Source organism: Microcaecilia unicolor, chromosome 7 (assembly GCF_901765095.1).
Source record: "Microcaecilia unicolor chromosome 7, aMicUni1.1, whole genome shotgun sequence".
Lineage (NCBI taxonomy): Eukaryota > Metazoa > Chordata > Amphibia > Gymnophiona > Siphonopidae > Microcaecilia > Microcaecilia unicolor.
Genome location: NC_044037.1, coordinates 115,829,244 through 115,848,420, shown reverse-complemented (window position 1 = coordinate 115,848,420; position 19,177 = coordinate 115,829,244). Strand labels below are relative to the sequence as shown.

At 44.2% G+C, this 19,177-nt stretch overlaps 1 protein-coding gene across 4 annotated transcripts in view; it reads left to right on the top strand.

The window, feature by feature from the left end:
• LOC115474697 (phosphatidylserine decarboxylase proenzyme, mitochondrial-like) overlaps positions 1-19,177 on the top strand; it is a 55,395-nt gene that overhangs the window by 16,543 nt on the left and 19,675 nt on the right. For 3 of the 4 annotated variants that reach the window (XM_030210310.1, XM_030210308.1, XM_030210309.1), the window contains one exon: positions 7,974-8,054. In XM_030210310.1, the coding sequence (XP_030066170.1) occupies positions 8,002-8,054 (53 nt within the window). In that variant the 5' untranslated portion in view covers positions 7,974-8,001. Of the gene's footprint in view, positions 1-1,809; positions 1,831-7,973; positions 8,055-19,177 lie in introns of those variants that run through there. The other variant, XM_030210311.1, reaches the window with a different exon arrangement.

The window sequence follows — 19,177 nt, the reverse complement described above, 5'->3', positions numbered from 1 at the left end:
CTTTCCATATGTAGATATAAATATCATGAAATAAAAATTAAATTTCATTAAAACTGCTTTAAAAATTATTGTAGCTGTATTTTATGCTCATTTTTCTACACTGTTTTATACAATACAGATGGCCAAATGTCAGTGAGGATAACCTGTTTCCTGATAGGTTCATCTTAATTATTGTTGTAATCTGCCTGGTGTTATAAAGATGGAATATATTGAAATTAAATGGAAGTAAAATTAAACTCTCCTTTCAGTGAGGCAAGTGGAATCACATCTTCACTTCATCTGTTTTGTAGAAGTTTACATTTTAGATACACAAATGTATTATTCAGTTTTGAGCATGTGTCAAAGACAAGTGGTTTTATATGTCAAAATAAAATTAAATATTTTGTTTCATGCAGATCTCTTTTGTTTAAACATAACTAAATAGGCTATAAGCCCCTAATGCAGTCCATTGGTTTTTTTCTTATATTTTGTTCTTGTGATAACTTATACTGTGCCAAAACTGAAAACTCTTCTCTCTATCTGGTCGATAAAAAAAAGCAGCTCATTGTGAACACTATCCACCCTAAAAGGTTGTTTTATGGTTGTACACAAGGAATTGTGATATTGAATAGATAAGTATATGTTTTTGCTCCTAGTCATGCATCCAAAGGTTATATAATCCTTATAAGAAAGTCAGTTAATCATTTAACTTATTAGTGGAACATAACCATAGACGCATAGTATGGTCACATTTTTAATATGGTAATACTAGAGCCCAGCTAAGCCCAACTAAGGTTATTTTGAGTTAGTCTTCACTGGACCAAACTTTCTTTCCTTGTGCTATCACCATCCAGCTGGTTAGGCAGCGTCTTAAAGGTAGAGGATAAAAGATTTCTATATATTCTTTTACATTTATATCCCACGTTATCCCAAGGAAACTCAGGCTCAGTGTGGCTTACATTTGAAAATACATAAGAACATAAGCGTTGCCATACTGGGACTGACAAGGTTACAAGTACCTGACAAGATCCCAAAACAGTACAATACATTTAATGCTGCTTATCTTAGAAATAAGCAGTAGATTTTCCACAAGTCCATCTTAATAATGGTTTATGGACTTTTCTTTTAAGAAGTTATCCAAACCTTTTTTTAAACCCCACTATGCTAACTGTTTTTACCACATTCTATGGCAATGAATTCCAGAGTTTAATTATACGTTGAGTGAAAAAATATTTTCTCCTATTTTTTTTTTAATTTACTACTTTGTAGCTTCACTGAGTGCCCACTAATGAGACAGAATAATAGAAATCAGTTATATCATGGGATGGCGTAAATGTGGCTAAAAGATGGTGAAAGAGATGCAGTAGGAGATGGAGAACAGGGTAACAGAAGAATGGTCTGGAGGCAAGAGAAGGAAAGAGAGACAGGGATGGAGCTGGGGCTACTGAGGGGATGAGAGGCAATGAAGTGTAGGTGAGGGCTGAAAGGGTGAGAACAGAGGATGGAAATGGGGGACTAGGGAGTGGGTGAAAGATGGGGAGAGGGGTAGGAGACTAGGAAAGGAGAGAGATAAAGGGGTCATTAGGAATGCTGGAGAAAGAAATGGGAAAAACCAGTAGATAAATGAGACATGAAAAGGAGGAGACTAATGACTAGAGATGAGAGAAAAGGAGAATGAGGGTAAAATTGAAATGGGCAAATATAAACGCAGAGAAGAGACAGGAAGGGAGAGAAAAAGTGGCAGATGGACTTGGAAGTCTTGTAATAAAAGTTGTGAAAAGACCGAGGAAAGCAGAAATTGGAGAGTGGGGCAAACATAATTGGAAAGAACAAAACAGCTAGTCAACAAAGGTGGGTAGAATTTTATTCTTAATTCAGTGAATGGAAAATGTAAAATTTACAGTAAATTCACACTGCTTTATTTATATTTTGCAGAGTGCCGTTTCTATTTCTCTTTTTCTAGTGTTACAGTGCCTGCAGAGTGTGGTTTCTTAAGGTTTAATTTTAATTTTTGTCTATGTACTTATATTTTAACTTTGTGCTCACTTAACCCCCCCTCCATTTACTAAGCTGCGCGGCAGCGCCGACACGGCCCATTGAAAGTGAATGGACTGTGTTGGCATTAGCATACCACCAGCTGCTAACGTGGCTTAGTAAACAGGGGGGTTATTCTGTACCTAGCAAGGGTCTGTTTGTGTTCAGTGATCAAGGCCAGATACTCTGTTTGCTTGGAGTTTCTATTTAAGTATCTGTAATTATTCAGTTTGCTTAGTTTCCCAATAGGCTTATTGATATTCTAGGTGTGCCTGCAATATTTACTGTGTTGCTTTTTTCTAGGTAGGGTCCTTCTGTAAGTTAGTGGTGTTATGGTAACGTAAATTAGCTCTATAGGTCCTGAGTGATTTTTGTAGGCTTTGTGTTACAGGTACTTCACAATATTCTTGGGGCTGGAGAGAGTCTGTTTTTAGTGAGTTTATTCAGACGAAAAAAAAAATAGCAAAGTGGACGATGGATAGCAGAAGATTCTTTATTGAAACATGCAAATGACTCGACACAGACCATGTTTCAGCCAAAGGCCTGCATCAGGAGTCAATTGATATCTGATCCAATGCAGGTGCAAAGTATTACTTCCACTGCCAACAGCACAAAATCCACACACTAACAGTACAGTCTGTCTGCAGCGCAGTGCAGAGTTCTAAACTTAAGCTTGCTCAATAGAAAAGTACCTAGTGTGAACGTTGCCAAACGATTCTCCTGCCAAACTTTGCTGGCTTTTTTTGTCTGAGTTTCAGTGTTGTGCGGAGTATGTCTTCTTGTCTTGCTGTTGCTTTACTGAGATTACTCCAAAATCAAATTTTTTTGTATGGTGTATTCCTGGAGAAATGCCCTTTTTTCTGCTTTGCATCCATTCTTAGGGGGTTTCTGTGGATGCAAAACATATATTTATATTAACAGCTTGATAGTCCAGTGTGCAGTGTTAGAGGTCAGTATTTTTTATGCTAGATTTCTTGTGCTACATATTTAAACTACTACTTCAAAGGTATTTACTTGTTTTATTTAATATAGCTTGATAAGGTGTTTATATTTGTTATAAAGCAAGTTGAAGGAATATGTACCATTGTAGTAATTATTTTGCAGGATACTGTGATGTGTGTCGAGATGCTGACCAGACTGAAGTCTACAATAATGGCAAAGTTTAAGTTATGGGATAATTTGACTATATTGAAAAATGTCAGGGGTCCTTTTACTAAGCTGCAGCAAAAGGGGGCCTGCGCTGGTGATGCTGCATGTTTTTATTCGTTCTGAGGCAGCGGGTAAAAGGCAGGTTTAAAAAAAATGGATGTGCGGCAAGTGAAGCACTTGCCACACGCCTATTTTGGGTGGGAGCACTGGGTGGGAGCACTTACCGCCATCCATTGATGTGGCAGTAAGGGCTCCTGTGCTACCCCAGCGGTAACCGGACAGCACGTGGCACTGCCCAATTATCACCAGGTACACATCGGCGCTACAAAAATCAACATTTTTGTAATGCCGGAAATGGCGCGTGCTGGGGGTGGGAACTGCTGCTGCGGTAGCCCGGCGGTACTTCCTTTTTAGCGAGCGGTAAGCCTGTGTTAGGCTTACTGCCACTCTGTAAAAGTGCCCCTCAGTGTTTTTAAATATGTTCCAGTGACTTTTCCCCCGTTACATAAGATTTATTATTTGCCAGTTTCTTAGAAGCAGTCAACTTTTGTAAGAGAATCCTCATGGTGGAGGTCTCTTCTGACAGCCTGGATGTGATTGGCATTTTGGAGAAGTCACAAAATGAAGTTGTTGTAACGACTGCCTTATTGGTGACATTTGTCTTTAACTGAAGCTTTAATGTGCCATTACTTCAAGAATAGAGATGTGGAGTTCTTGGGAGGGAAGGTTTTATTATTTCCTGATGTAGCTAAGTCCACTCAATCCAGGCGTAGGCAATTTTTGAGCCTTCGTCAGCGTGTTATTGATATTGGAGCTAAGTTTCAGTTACGCTATCCTTGCAAATGTCTGATCAAGTTTAGTAATCACATTTATATATTTTAGGATGTTTCTCAGTTGCAATTTTTCTTGGAAAGTAAAGGATTATTTACAGATAGAGAAGAGGTACTAGTTTCCACTATATATGTTTCTTTTTAATTCCCTATTCCGTGAAGGGTATTGGTTCTTGCTCCCCCTCAGGTTGTGGACTATATAGTCAATTTTTGTTACTATCATTAGTTGTTTGTTTTCTTCGTGTATTTATATATCCTGTATTGATTCTTTATCCTTAATTCACATGGTTGGATGTATAATAACAGCATAAATAAAAATAATAATAATAAAAAAGTCAGTTTTTCCAAAGTTTCCATAAGTGTGCGTGAGGTTTATGTTGACTTCAAGATCCATCATCAAGTGCATCCTAAGGCATTATTTAGGAGTACACCAAGCACTACTCACACCTAAATGCCTAGTACCCCCCCATGTTAAGTCTGGACCCCACGTCCCGTCCCCCCCCCCCTAAATATTAGGTCTGGCTATGCCATTGCCACCTACTTTTCTTACCATAGAAAAAGCGTCAAGATATTTGACGAAAAGAGCTGTCCAATGAAAGTTTAAATGTCACACAAATGTTGGAAAGATCTGTTGAAGAAGAGAGTGTCAGATCAGTTTTTCTAATGACATTTGTAGTTGAGCCAAACAAAGACTGGGTGCTAAGACTTTATTTTAGGAACTGTGACAAGCTGTGTTGGGGAGGGTAGTTTTGGATTTTTCCAGATATCTGTGTGGAGACATATGTGAAGGGGAAATTATTTTTTGTCAATGTTCTCATTTCTTTTTACGCTCTCCCTGTAAATGTTTAATTCAGTTAAATTCAAATAGGTGCCTTGTCAATGGCCCGAAATAACTTAGGGCTTTTCTACACAGCAGGTGCTCTATTCAGCCTCCTGCAAGTTAGGAGGTGTTTAAGTAATAGGGGTTACTATTGTTTAGAAGTCAAATATTAGAGTTTGTCATTCTAGGAGTTTCTTCTTTTTATTGTTTCTTTTTCTTTCTGTATTGTATTAGATATCAGCCTCTTTTCTTTATGGGATTCTCTGCAGTTTGTGGACTTATAGGAAGTCAAATGTTAATTTACTGTTTTTCTGTAGTTAGAGGAGATTTTGATTTTTCTCTTTGACTTTATTGTGTTTTCATTGCACAAAATTTTATTCCGCATGCATAGATAATTATGCTTGTTTATGTATAAATGCAACTAAAAAAAATTAAACTGCTTAGCTATATGGACAGTAGTTGAATATTGCACTATACATATAGCTAGGCAAAATGCTTTTGCTCTATTTGGTTAGTGACAGAGTGTTTAGAGGGGAATTTTGGCCACACTATTTGTATTTGAGGCTGACCAAATTTGGCCCAAAATCCAAATTTGGGCTGTGTTTAAGTTTCGGTGAAAATACTGTTGCATTTTCGCTGAAAATGAAACTGTGCTGTGTCCTGTAGCTCTCCCCTGAACAGGAGCAGCCTCTATTCTCTCCCCCCCCCCCCCAACAGAACAAAAAGAGCCCCCCACTCCTCTTGCCTTCCCTCTGCCCCGAAACAGAAGCCATTTTGAATATTAGCCCAATGATATCCAATTATGTGTGTTTACAAGATTGTTTTGGAATGGGTAATATTGGGATAATCATAATGGTTGAGGACTCTGAAAGATATTTGAGTGGGCTGCAAGGTAAAAAGTTCGCCTTGTATGCCTAATACCTTTGTACCAGCCCTGTCCCTAAATTTTGGGTTACTGTTCTTGGTATTCCTGACTGAGTGGCTGCTACTGCTGGCGCTATTCATGATGAATAGGTACTGAATGCAGAGGGATTACTCCCTATTAATGTAAGGGTTCTCTTAAATAAAGCTGTGAACTGAAATCTGGTTAGTAGGTCCTGTCATGCTCTTTGCTTGTGCATCAAATTGCTAAGACTAACATGTGTTAGCTGTGGGTCAAGTTTCTCTGTCTGTTATCTGGCCCCTTCTTTCCAACCTGGTTGGTTTTTCATTGTTTAATCCTTACTATCAGAGTGGACTTTTGCTATTTTATAGATCTTTGTTGCCCTTATCCTCCTTTTATCTGGTTATCAGTTCACCTATTCACAGAGCTGCAAAGAAGACTATTGAGAAACTGACTGGTCTCCTGCCATCAGGATTAGCTACAGATGTACAGAACCAGCCTCTTAACATTAAGTAGGACATCTTTTCTAGTATTATCCCCCCTTTGCTAGATGTGCTGAAGCTGCCATGCATGAGTACCCAAATAAGTATGTATTAACCATGTATTGGGCTACTATTACTGAATACAAAAATGCATAGGTAGCCTCATCTGTAAGCAACCTAGGTAGATGGTGCCAATGACTGCTGTAACAGACTGCTCATGGGATAAATTCAAATTTCCTAGCTTATAGGTGTGCTTATTACTGTCTGAACTCTGGCCATTTGAAATGAGATAATGGATCAGCAATGTTCTGTTCGATGTTCAGCCCACAGTGGTCAGCAGTTTGAAAGCTGCTGACCAATGCAAGCTGAATTTAACGCACATATTCAGTGCTGGGGTGATGTCCAGTCACCAGCAGCATTGAATATTTAGGTCAGCCACCGACCCAGAAGTTATGTAGGCACTATCCGATGTTCAGTGCTGGCAGCCGCATAGCTAATCGGGCATAGCTAAATGGGCTTTTTCTGTGGTCTTATCTGCTTATTTAGTTAATTAGGCACTGGCTTTAATTTGGCTGGTGTCTGCTTAACTGCTGACTTCTCCCCAACCATCCATGGACCTCCACAGCACTAACAGCACAGTGCCATGGAGGTCAGACAAGCTATTCAGAGATGTGCCATTGAAAATCTGGGAATGGCCCACTGAGCGGGGTTTAAGAGGGCAGAGGTCTGTCATGTCTGCTTAAACCCTGTTGAATATTGACTTCTTGATTGTTAAGATGGTTGTATAGTTAGATCGTGCTGTGAGGATCCTTACGTTTAGGCATCATAGCACAAAATCCTGACTAAACTGTGACCTGAGAGCATTTTATGGCCTCTTTGTTCATAATTGATTATGGCCATGTTATTGGACTAAATGAGGAAAGTGACATTTTTTGTGAACCTGCTGGATACTTTTTTTTTCCCCCAGAAAATTACCACAGCTGCCATTCCCCCAAACACAACAATCTGGTAGGAAAGAAGAGTAGCAGCTATATCTGTGGTCCCCCTGAGGTTCAATGTGATTTAAAAGTAGAGGAAGGGCAGGCAGGGCCAGCCTTAAGCAGGGGCAACAAGAGCAGCTGCACAGGACCCCATGCACCTAGGGGCCCTACATTTAACTGAGTCAGCTTTGCAACTGGCGGGCTACCAAAACTTAAAATTCTTTTCCATTTCCATCTTCATCACCCTTTCTGTCTTCTTCACTCCACTGGTGTCATGCTGCCACTTAACATTTTGATTCAGATATTCAGAATTAGGGTTGCCATTTGGTTCCAAATGTGTCTACAGCTTTAATCCAGTCCAGGGTTTACCTTATTAAAGGGAATTCAATGGGATAAATCCAGAACAAGATCAATCCTATTGGGCAAAAAGAGTTCCCCTCCTCCTGCTCCCCTTGGACAGGATCGTCACTCCATTCTAGCCCAGAGAGCTTCTGTTCTGTCAGCTTAAGATAATTTCTAATCTAAATGTTTCTCTCTATGGCTCATTCCATGAATATACCTTTCGTCGGGATGCATGAACTGAACCATTATTATCATCAAGCTAGATATCAGAATACATGCTAGAAGGTTAAGGAGCCCCTATGCTCTATCATGACAAATTACACTTTTAGTAAGGGAATGTCCTTAGTGTAAGCCATTGGAGGTGTCTTGAGTCTTTCTCCTGGTTGTTAGATGAATTAATGTATTGCTACTGACAGTACTAATGTATGTCTTGTTAACCTCTTTCTCACTCCCATCCCATATCCCCTGGTCTAGGTTGTATCCCTCCACCCTTCCTGAGAAGATGTGTAAAGCAGCAAAACTTCCAGTCACAACATCCCTACGGCCCAGGCGCTGGTGTGTATATTCAAATGAGGTTCTGACTTTATGTGCATTCCAGAGAGAGGGGATCAGGATCAAGAGGAAGAAAAAGTGGATTCACTTAACAAGGCTTAGATTTAAAGGAAGGTTGATAATGGCTATTTCTTTTACAGTATATTCTGGATCTTCAGAGTAGAGAACTACATACGCCAAAGTACATCTGTATAGGACTTTTACAACCAAACACATACACAGAGGTCCAGCAAGGAATCTGATGTGCAGAAATCTCTTAAAATAATCAACACAATAAGAATACCCACTGGCATATTCTAGATTTAGACCAAGCCAATTATCCTAGAGATAAAAATGAGAAGTCACGCATTTGCTGGGGATTGAAAGTGAGGCACAAGAGGATGGAATGACGCATCCCAAGGTCAGATAGAGAGATGTCAGCGGAAGATAAGAACTTAGGAGCCTCCCTCCAGTGTTGTACAAATGTTGGCAGCAGTCATTGTTTTTATTATTCTCTATTTATACTCTGCTGTTCGGCAAACTGCCAATACAAGTTACCTTACAATAAAACCAATACTTAAAATAAAACAATCTTTAATGTCCCAGGAGTAGCCTAATGGTTAGAGCAGCAGGCTAATTAACTAGGGAATCCCAGTTCAAATTCCACTATGCCTCCTTGGGCAAGGCCCTTAATTCTCCATTGCATCAGGTACCAACTTAGAGACCCTTTTACTAAGCTGCAGCAAAAAGTGGCTCTAGTGTGCCCTTGCACAGGTTTTCCCTGCATGCTAATGTCATTTTTATTGCAGCCTAAATGGCCGATTTTCCATTTTTTGTATTAGTGGCCATGTACTAATGTTGGCATTAGCACATGGACATTAAAAAATTACTGTGAGCACTTACCACCTACAAAAAGGGTGGCAGTAAGAGCTCACGCGGTAATCTTGCACTGACCATATAGCACGAGATAATATAATTGGGCTAACTGATTAGCACAGGAATGTTCCCTGAAATGCCCTCCCCCCCCCCCCAAAAAAAAAATAGAAAATGTTTCTAGCATGCACTGAATTGCCATTCACTGCAGGACACCTGAGCACATTCCACAGTACACCATTTTAAATGGATTTGGCATGCATTAGCGCCTAACACAGCTTAGTAAAGGGGCCCCTTAGGTTGTAAGCCCTCTAGGGACAGGGAAATACCTACTGTCACTGAATGTAACTTGCCTTGAGTTACAACTGAAAAAGTTGTGAGCCAAATCTAAATAAACAAATACACAATAATTTGGAAGTGTGCTGTTATAATATAAAATGAATGATTGGGTTTATGTTCTGTGCCAAAACAAATTCCAACACAAACATTATTACACAGTTTCAAAGGACAAGCACATTCCACACCTGTGAGGGTTCAAATGCACAGGTACATTGTGACGTGGCCAGTTTGCCTCCTCAGGGCGTGGATTGTGAGTGTCATTCTCCCCACCCCACAGCACTCTGTAGCAGCCTGCTGGAGGATAACAGTTCTAGCATGGCTACATCTTGATATCTCCTGCTTTTGTTTGCTTCTAGTTTGTGAGGTATGATCATTTAAAAAAATCTAAATGGCAGTATCGCTTGTGTACTAGACAGTTTTTCACTTGGTACCAGATTTCCATAGTTTATATCTGATAAGGTTAGGAAAAAATCTTCAAATATTCTCTAGTTTTTATTAATCTCATAGGATCCAGTAGCATACAATGCGATACAAATGCTTACATTCTGCAATTAGCAATACATGGTTTGATGTGGATTCCAATAATGATAACTAGCCATTTCTAGGATATCACAAAATATAAAAGCAATACATATGTTATAATCTAAAGAATAGCTGAAAAAAAGATTTGTTTTCTGCAGAAATTTATGCAATTGATTTCAGATCTAGCATCCAAAGGTAATGTATTCCAGATTTTTTGCATCTTGATATGAGAAATCTAGGGTAAACATTTTTTAAAAGTTTTACTCCTTTTGCTGATGGAAAATGCATAACCAGATGCTCATTATTACATAATGTCCTTTCTAATACAGGAAATATTAAAAGATGGCTCATGTATCCTGGGACTTGACCATATATGTGACCATCTCTGGTAAAAGGTGACTCAAACAGGGGATCAAAAATATTGAGAATGGATGATTTTTTCATATCCAAAAGCAGTCTGAAAAGGTTACATATTTGAACTTCTGTAACTTTTTTTATTTTTTCAAATAAAAGGATGGGGTTTGAGTTGTTGTATTACAAATTGTGTGCCTCATTAGGATTTGTACTTTTTTTTTTTTTTTACAATTCTTTGCTCACAGAATTCATTAAAACCTCATTTTTCTTGTTTCTGGTGACTTTAGTCGCCTTTTCCCAGAGATGGTCACATATTATTTTGAATACTAATGTGTACAATGTAGATATGGTACAAGTTTCTATTGGTAGCCAATGTAAGTTAATTAATAAAAGGGTTACTCTATCAATGTTTGGGCATTTCATAATAATCTTGCTGGTATTTTGCAGTGTTTGTAATCATTTTATTTATTTAAAAACTTATATTCTGCATAATCCAAGAGTTCTTGGTGGATCACAAATTATACATTCATAATATATTAATCACATAATACTACAAACAAGACAAAACAATATCAAAAATGACAATCAGATTACAAAGATACGAACTTCCACCTTTCAAACTCAATCATTTACTTTCTCATATGCCTGATAAAAAGGAGAGTTTTAAATTCCCTTTTAAATTCTTTCATATCCCAAAATCTTTCTCAACCTCAGAGGTAGTTTGTTCCAAAGTGAAGGACCTACAATATAAAAAATTAGATTCCTGAATTTGTTCGATCTTATCACAGGTCACCCATTATAAAGAATGTTACAGTAATTTATGTGAACAAGAGTATGAGCTTAAATAATAATCTTAAACTGATTGAATAAAAAATACTTTTGAATGTGCTGAAGTTGTCTCAGTTTGCAGAAAACTTTTTATATTAATAGATTGACCTGATTATCCATAGTCAAAGCAGAGTCTAAGATAATTCCTGATGCCGTTAGGGAGATTCAGATGGGAATACTCTGTTACCAATAATAAGGGCTATCATAAGATAATGCAGCTGGGGAATAACCTAGTCAAAGTACCTTAGTTTTGTCTTTATTTAACTTCAGATAATTTATTTATTTTATTTATTTATTTGTACATTTATACCCCGCTCTTTCCCGCTCAATAGCAGGTTCAGAGCGGCTTACAATGTATGGGTACAAAGTATCACAGAGATAATACAATATATGGGTACAAAGTATCATAGATGTCATACAATGTAAGGGTAAAAAGTATCATAAAGATAATACATGAACTAACCCGATTTTCTACTTTATTAAAGCAGTCTTGTATCTTATCTGTTATATCTTTCAAGTTAGAAAGCACAGAGATAAGTAAAGTGATATTGCCATCATAGGTATAGAAACTGACCCCAACGTGGGCCAGTTTTCGTACCAAAAGAGCTCATCAAAATATTTTTAAAAGATTGGAGACAAAAGTGGTCTTTGAGGAACTCTATATTTTATCCCCTAGGGTTCAGAAAAAGTATGAGACTAAAATCCCTTAAACCAATTAACACTCTGCCAGTAATTCCTATATCACTTAGCAATTGTAATAAGAGATTGTGATCCCCCAAGTCAAAGGCTTATGATAAGTCAAATTGTAGAATTACGGCCTGATGACCTCTACATAATAGATTTCTAATTTCAATGTCAAAGATTCTAAAAGGTTCTCTTTACTGAAACCTTTGCCAAAGCCTCACTGTGATGCATGGAGTATATCATATGATTCTAAATAAGTTAGATAATTGTTCAGCAACTAAACATTGTGCAATTTTTGTAAAGATTGGGATATTTGCAGTTTGCCTATAGTTAGCTAAATCACTACAGTCATATGATAGAATTTTGAGGATGGAAGTCAATAAAATATTGCCTAATGAACTTGGAAACTGTCCCAACTCAAACAAACCTTCCAACCTCGTGAAAAGCCAGATTAGAAAGGCTGGAGGAGGCGTTCCTAACAAATATGTAGGAAGGGTATGTAAGTCATGATAAGATGTACAAAACTTTAGCAATAAATGTACATCTGCTGGTTGGAATGGGAGAAATTTCTCCCATAACTGATCTGCAGGAGCAAAGTAACTCTTGTGGTATGCAAATATCGACTAGATCCTGCTTTAATTGAAGATCAATTTGGGTTATTAATTGTCTTATCCTTAAAATAATCAGCAAGCTCACTCGTAGTTGGTGAAGGAATAGCACAAGAATTGGATGAAGCTAAATCTTTTGTTTTGTCCTCTCTCAAGTGCACTAATCAGGTGAAAACAACTTTATTTTTATCCCAGTGAAAAAGACACATACTTAAGCACTTCAAAGCAAGTTATCATATAGGGTATGATACATACCTGTAGCAGTTGTTCTCCGAGGACAGCAGGCTGATTGTTCTCACGACTGGGTTGACGTCCGCGGCAGCCCCCACCAACCGGAAAAGCTTCGCGGGACGGTCGGCACGCAGGGCACGCCCACCGCGCATGCGCGGCCGTCTTCCCGCCCGTGCGCGACCGCTCCCGCCAGTGGAATGACTAGCAAAAATATGAAACACACAACTCCAAAGGGGAGGAGGGAGGGTAGGTGAGAACAATCAGCCTGCTGTCCTCGGAGAACAACTGCTACAGGTATGTATCATACCCTTTCTCCGAGGACAAGCAGGCTGCTTGTTCTCACGACTGGGGTATCCCTAGCTCTCAGGCTCACTCAAAACAAGAACCCAGGTCAATTGAACCTCGCAACGGCGAGGGTACAACAGAAATTGACCTACGAAGAACAACTAACTGAGAGTGCAGCCTGACCAGAATAAATTCGGGTCCTGGAGGGTGGAGTTGGATTTACACCCCAAACAGATTCTGCAGCACCGACTGCCCGAACCGACTGTCGCGTCGGGTATCCTGCTGGAGGCAGTAATGCGATGTGAATGTGTGGACAGATGACCACGTCGCAGCCTTGCAGATCTCTTCAATAGTGGCTGACTTCAAGTGGGCCACCGACGCTGCCATGGCTCTGACACTATGAGCCGTGACATGACCCTCAAGAGTCAGCCCAGCCTGGGCGTAAGTGAAGGAAATGCAATCTGCTAGCCAATTAGAGATGGTGCGTTTCCCGACAGCGACCCCTAGCCTGTTAGGGTCGAAAGAAACAAACAATTGGGCGGACTGTCTGTTGGGCTGTGTCCGCTCCAAGTAGAAGGCCAATGCTCTCTTGCAGTCCAATGTGTGCAACTGACGTTCAGCAGGGCGGGTATGCGGCCTGGGGAAGAATGTTGGCAAGACAATTGACTGGTTAAGATGGAACTCCGACACCACCTTCGGCAGGAACTTTGGGTGGGTGCGGAGCACTACTCTGTTGTGATGAAATTTGGTATATGGAGCATGAGCTACTAGGGCTTGAAGCTCACTGACCCTACGAGCTGAAGTAACTGCCACCAAGAAAATGACCTTCCAGGTCCAATACTTCAGATGGCAAGTATTCAGTGGCTCAAAAGGAGGTTTCATCAGCTGGGTGAGGACGACGTTGAGATCCCATGACACAGCAGGAGGCTTGATAGGGGGCTTTGACAAAAGCAAGCCTCTCATGAATCGAACGACTAAAGGCTCTCCAGAGATGGCTTTACCTTCCACACGGTAATGGTAAGCACTAATCGCACTAAGGTGATTCCTTACTGAGTTGGTCTTGAGGCCAGACTCCGATAAGTGCAGAAGGTATTCAAGCAGGTTCTGTGCAGGGCAAGAACGAGGTTCTAGGGCCATGCTCTCACACCACACGACAAACCTCCTCCACTTGAAAAAGTAACTCTTTTTAGTGGAATCCTTCCTAGAGGCAAGCAAGACCCGGGAGACACCCTCAGACAGACCCAACGCAGTGAAGTCTACGCCCTCAACATCCAGGCCGTGAGAGCCAGGGACTGAAGGTTGGGGTGCAGCAACGCTCCGTCGTTCTGCGAAATGAGAGTCGGAAAACACTCCAATCTCCACGGTTCTTCGGAGGACAACTCCAGAAGAAGAGGGAACCAGATCTGACGGGGCCAAAAGGGCGCGATCAGAATCATGGTGCCGCGGTCTTGCTTGAGCTTCAGTAAGGTCTTCCCCACCAAAGGTATGGGAGGATAAGCATACAGGAGGCCGGTCCCCCAATGGAGGAGAAAGGCATCCGACGCTAGCCTGCCGTGTGCCTGAAGTCTGGAACAGAACAGAGGCAGCTTGTGGTTGGTCTGAGAGGCGAAAAGGTCCACCGAGGGGGTGCCCCACGCTCGGAAGATCTTGCGTACCACTCTGGCATGGAGCGACCACTCGTGCGGTTGCATGACTCTGCTCAGTCTGTCGGCCAGACTGTTGTTTACGCCTGCCAGGTACGTGGCTTGGAGGAGCATGCCGAACCGACACGCCCAACGCCACATCCCGACGGCCTCCTGGCACAGGGGGCGAGATCCGGTGCCCCCCTGCTTGTTGACGTAATACATTGCAACCTGATTGTCTGTCCGAATTTGGATAATTTGGCAGGACAGCCGATCTCTGAAAGCCTTCAGTGCGTTCCAGATCGCTCGGAGCTCCAGGAGGTTGATCTGCAGATCCTTTTCCTGGAGGGACCACAGACCCTGAGTGTGAAGCCCATCGACATGGGCTCCCCACCCCAGGCGAGATGCATCCGTCGTCAGCACTTTCATGGGCTGCGGAATTTGGAATGGACGTCCCAGGGTCAAATTGGTCCGGATGGTCCACCAGAGCAGTGAAGTGCGGCAACTGGTGGAGAGGCGGATGACATCTTCTAGATTCCCGGTGGCTTGGGACCACTGGGAAGCTAGGGTCCATTGAGCAGATCTCATGTGAAGACGAGCCATGGGAGTCACATGAACTGTGGAGGCCATATGACCCAGAAGTCTCAACATCTGCCGAGCTGTGATCTGCTGAGACGCTCTGGTCTGCGAGGCCAGGGTCAAGAGATTGGTGGCCCTCGCTTCGGGAAGGTAGGCCTGAGCCGTCTGGGAATTCAGCAGCGCTCCTATGAATTCCAGAGACTGAGTTGGCTGGAGATGGGACTTTGGGTAATTTATCACAAACCCCAGCAGCTCCAGAAGTTGAATAGTGCACTGCATGGACCGGAGGGCTCCTGCCTCCGAGGTGTTCTTGACCAGCCAATCGTCGAGATATGGGAACACGTGCACTCCCAGCTTGCGTAGGTAGGCCGCTACCACCACGAGGCACTTTGTAAACACTCGTGGGGCAGAGGCGAGCCCAAAGGGCAGCACACAATACTGAAAGTGCCGTGCGCCCAGGCGGAATCTGAGATACTGTCTGTGGGCTGGCAGTATCGGGATGTGCGTGTATGCGTCCTTTAAATCCAGGGAACATAGCCAATCGTTTTTCTGAATCATTGGCAGAAGGGTGCCCAAGGAAAGCATCCTGAACTTTTCTTTGACCAGGAATTTGTTCAGGCCTCTCAGGTCTAGGATGGGACGCATCCCCCCTGTTTTCTTTTCCACAAGGAAGTACCTGGAATAGAATCCCTGCCCTTCCTGCCCGGGTGGTACGGGCTCGACCGCATTGGCGCTGAGAAGGGCGGAGAGTTCCTCTGCAAGTACCTGCTTGTGATGGGAGCTGAAAGACTGAGCTCCCGGAGGACAATTTGGAGGCAGGGAGGTCAAATTCAGGGCGTATCCGCACCGCACTATTTGGAGAACCCACTGGTCGGAGGTTATGAGAGGCCACCTTTGGTGAAAGAATTTTAACCTCCCTCCGACCGGTAGATCGTCCGGTACGGACACTTGTAGGGCGGCTATGTTCCCATGGATCCAGTCAAAAGCCCGTCCCCGGCTTTTGCTGTGGAGGCGCAGGGGGCTGCTTAGGCGCACGCTGTTGACGAGAACGAGCGCGCTGGGGCTGTCCCTGTGCCTGACGAGGCCTTCGGGCCGGCTGGTTGTACCTACGCTTTGCAAAAGAATAGGGTGCAGCCTGCCGGGCCCGGGAAAAACGCCCGCCCGTGGGGGCGGGTGCTGAAGGCGCCCGGTGGGAGAGCTTGTCGAGAGCGGTTTCCCGCTGATGCAGTTGGTCAACCATCTGCTCGACCTTCTCGCCAAAAATATTATCCCCCCGGCAAGGGACGTCAGCCAGTCTCTGCTGGGTGCGGTTGTCCAGGTCAGAGGCACGCAGCCATGAGAGCCTGCGCATCACTATACCTTGGGCCGCAGCACGAGATGCCACGTCACAGGTGTCAAAAATCCCCCTGGACAGGAACTTTCTGCACGCCTTCAGCTGCCTGACCACCTCCTGATAAGGCCTGGACTGCTCCGGCGGGAGCTTATCGACCAGGTCCGCCAGCTGTTGCACATTGGTCCGCATGTGAATGCTCATATAGAGCAGGTAAGATTGGATGCGGGTCACGAGCATGGAGGATTGGTAGGCCTTCCTCCCAAATGAGTCCAGAGTGCGAGCCTCCCGCCCCGGGGGCGCCGAGGCGGTATCCCTCGAACTCCGTGCCCTCTTGAGAGCAGAATCCACGACCGCTGAGTCATGGGGCAATTGGGGCCGCATGAGCTCTGGGTCAGAGTGGATCCTGTACTGGGACTCTGCTTTCTTTGGAATGGTGGGGTTAGTTAGTGGTCGCACCCAGTTCCGAAGCAGCGTCTCCTTCAGGACATTGTGCAGCGGTACCGTGGAGGACTCTCTAGGTGGTGATGGATAGTCGAGGACCTCGAGCATCTCGGCCCTCGGCTCTTCCACAGAGACCACGGGAAAGGGAATGCTTATAGACATATCCCGCACAAAGGAGGCAAAGGAGAGACTCTCAGGAGGTGAGAGCTTCCTCTCCGGTGACGGCGTGGGGTCCGAGGGAAGGCCCGTAGACTCCTCTGAGGAGAAATATCTCGGGTCCTCCTCTTCCCCCCACGAGTCCTCATCCTCGGTATCGGACATTAGCTCATGTAGCTGAGTCCGGTACCGGGCCCGGCTCGACGTCGAGGCACCAAGGTCTCGGTGTCGTCGAGCGGTGGACTCCCGCGCCGGCGGGGACGGAGCTCCCTCCATCGACGTCGACGGGGACTCCACCTGCGTGGCAGTCGAGACCGGCACCGCAAGCGGCGGCGGTGTCGACAGCCCCGGCGCCGGGCTAGAGCTCGCCGGCGCCACAGTCATCGGCGCCGGGGGCGCAAGCACCCCCGGGGCCGGCACAGCCTGGCGCATCAGCCCTTCCAGGATCCCCGGAAGGATGGCTCTGAGGCACTCGTCCAGGCCCGCTGCCGAGAAAGGCGGGGGGGCCGGTAAGGGTGTCGGTGCCGGAAGCTGCTGGGGCCCAGGAGACGGCACCGAGGTGCCGGAACCCCGACGCGTCGGTACCTCCACAACCGACGGAGACCTCTCCTCTCGATGATGACGCTTCGGCGTCGACTCCTCTTCGGGGTGCACCGAGGGCTCCCGGTGACGGCGCTTCTTGTCTTTTTTCCGGTGCACGTCACCGGTGCCGGAGGGCATGGAGGAGGAGGAGGTCGATCCCCCTCGGTCTCGGGGTACCGGGTCCGACAGGGTTCGGTCCCGTGGCTCACGAGTTGAGGGAGTGACCGGGGCCGACTGCCCACGCGGTCTCTCTACCCCACTCTCGCCGGCGGACCGGCGGGCCGACGGGACCTGTTCTCCTGGGGTCGCTGCCATCGGTGCCGATGTCTCGGGCATCGATACCGGTACCGAAGAACCGGTCTTCGATACCGATGCCGTCGAGGTCGACGTCGAGGGGCCGGCGCAAGTTCCAAAAAGACGGTCCCGCAGAACTTGCCTCGCAACCTGAGTCCGTTTCCGGAGACCGAGACACAAAACGCACGACTTGAGATTGTGCTCCGGCCCGAGGCACTGGAGGCACCAAGCGTGGGTGTCGGTCTGCGAGATCGGCCGGCCGCAGCGACCACACTTTTTAAATCCACTCGGGACCTTCGAGGACATCGACGGAAAAATCGCGTCGGCGAAGTCAAAGTCGGCAATGGTGGCTAAAATCACACCACGAAAACTGAAACCGACCGAGCGGCCACTAGGCCGCAACGAGGCGTCCCCGCTAGAAAGCGAGGGAAAGAAGGAGCGCGTGCTCCACACGCGCAAAATTCTTTTTTTTTTTTTTTTTTTTTTTTTTAATAAAAGAGAAAGAAGAAGAAGAAGAGGCCGAACAGGCCAAAAGCGACGATCCGCGTAAACGCGGTCGAAAAAATCCGGCGGCTGAAACGAGAGAGAGGGGAAAACACAACTCTCTCAGTCGCGGAAAAAAAGTAACTGGCGGGAGCGGTCGCGCACGGGCGGGAAGACGGCCGCGCATGCGCGGTGGGCGTGCCCTGCGTGCCGACCGTCCCGCGAAGCTTTTCCGGTTGGTGGGGGCTGCCGCGGACGTCAACCCAGTCGTGAGAACAAGCAGCCTGCTTGTCCTCGGAGAATACCTAATACAGCCACGTAGCACAAGTGACTCTCAAGGGAATTTTTTTTTCAGAACATGCGATTTATGATGTAGTATTATCAGAGTTTATCAAATAATGGTTTCTAGTAGACTACTTGGCACAAAGTTCAGCCTTTAAGATGTTTGTTGTAGTCTGTGTTATTTTTATCTCATTGAGTTCTCTTATCTGGCTGCCAAGATGCTAATTTATAATAGCTCTTCTGTTTTCTCATTGCATAACTCCAAATTAATTTAAAACTAATCAATACTCTGTGTGATGCTGTTGACTTAACTCAATTAGATATGAATTAGGAATGTTTGGAAGGGACATTTCACATTGTCTGAATATTTTAAATATAGCTTTAAATTATGTTAACTTATACAAATGGGGGTGGGGATTCTATATATGGCACCTAAAAAATCCATGTGGAAAACATTTTTGCCTAAGCGTATTCTATAAGTGGCACCTAGATTTAGGCTCAGTATATAGAAAACACGTAGTTGGTATCCCAGCCCTAAAACTATCACGTCCATTTACACTAACAAAATGGAATAAATCCAAGTCCATAGAGAGATTTAGGTGCAGAGGGCCATATTCTATAACTACGTGCGTAAATTTCAGAATGCCCACA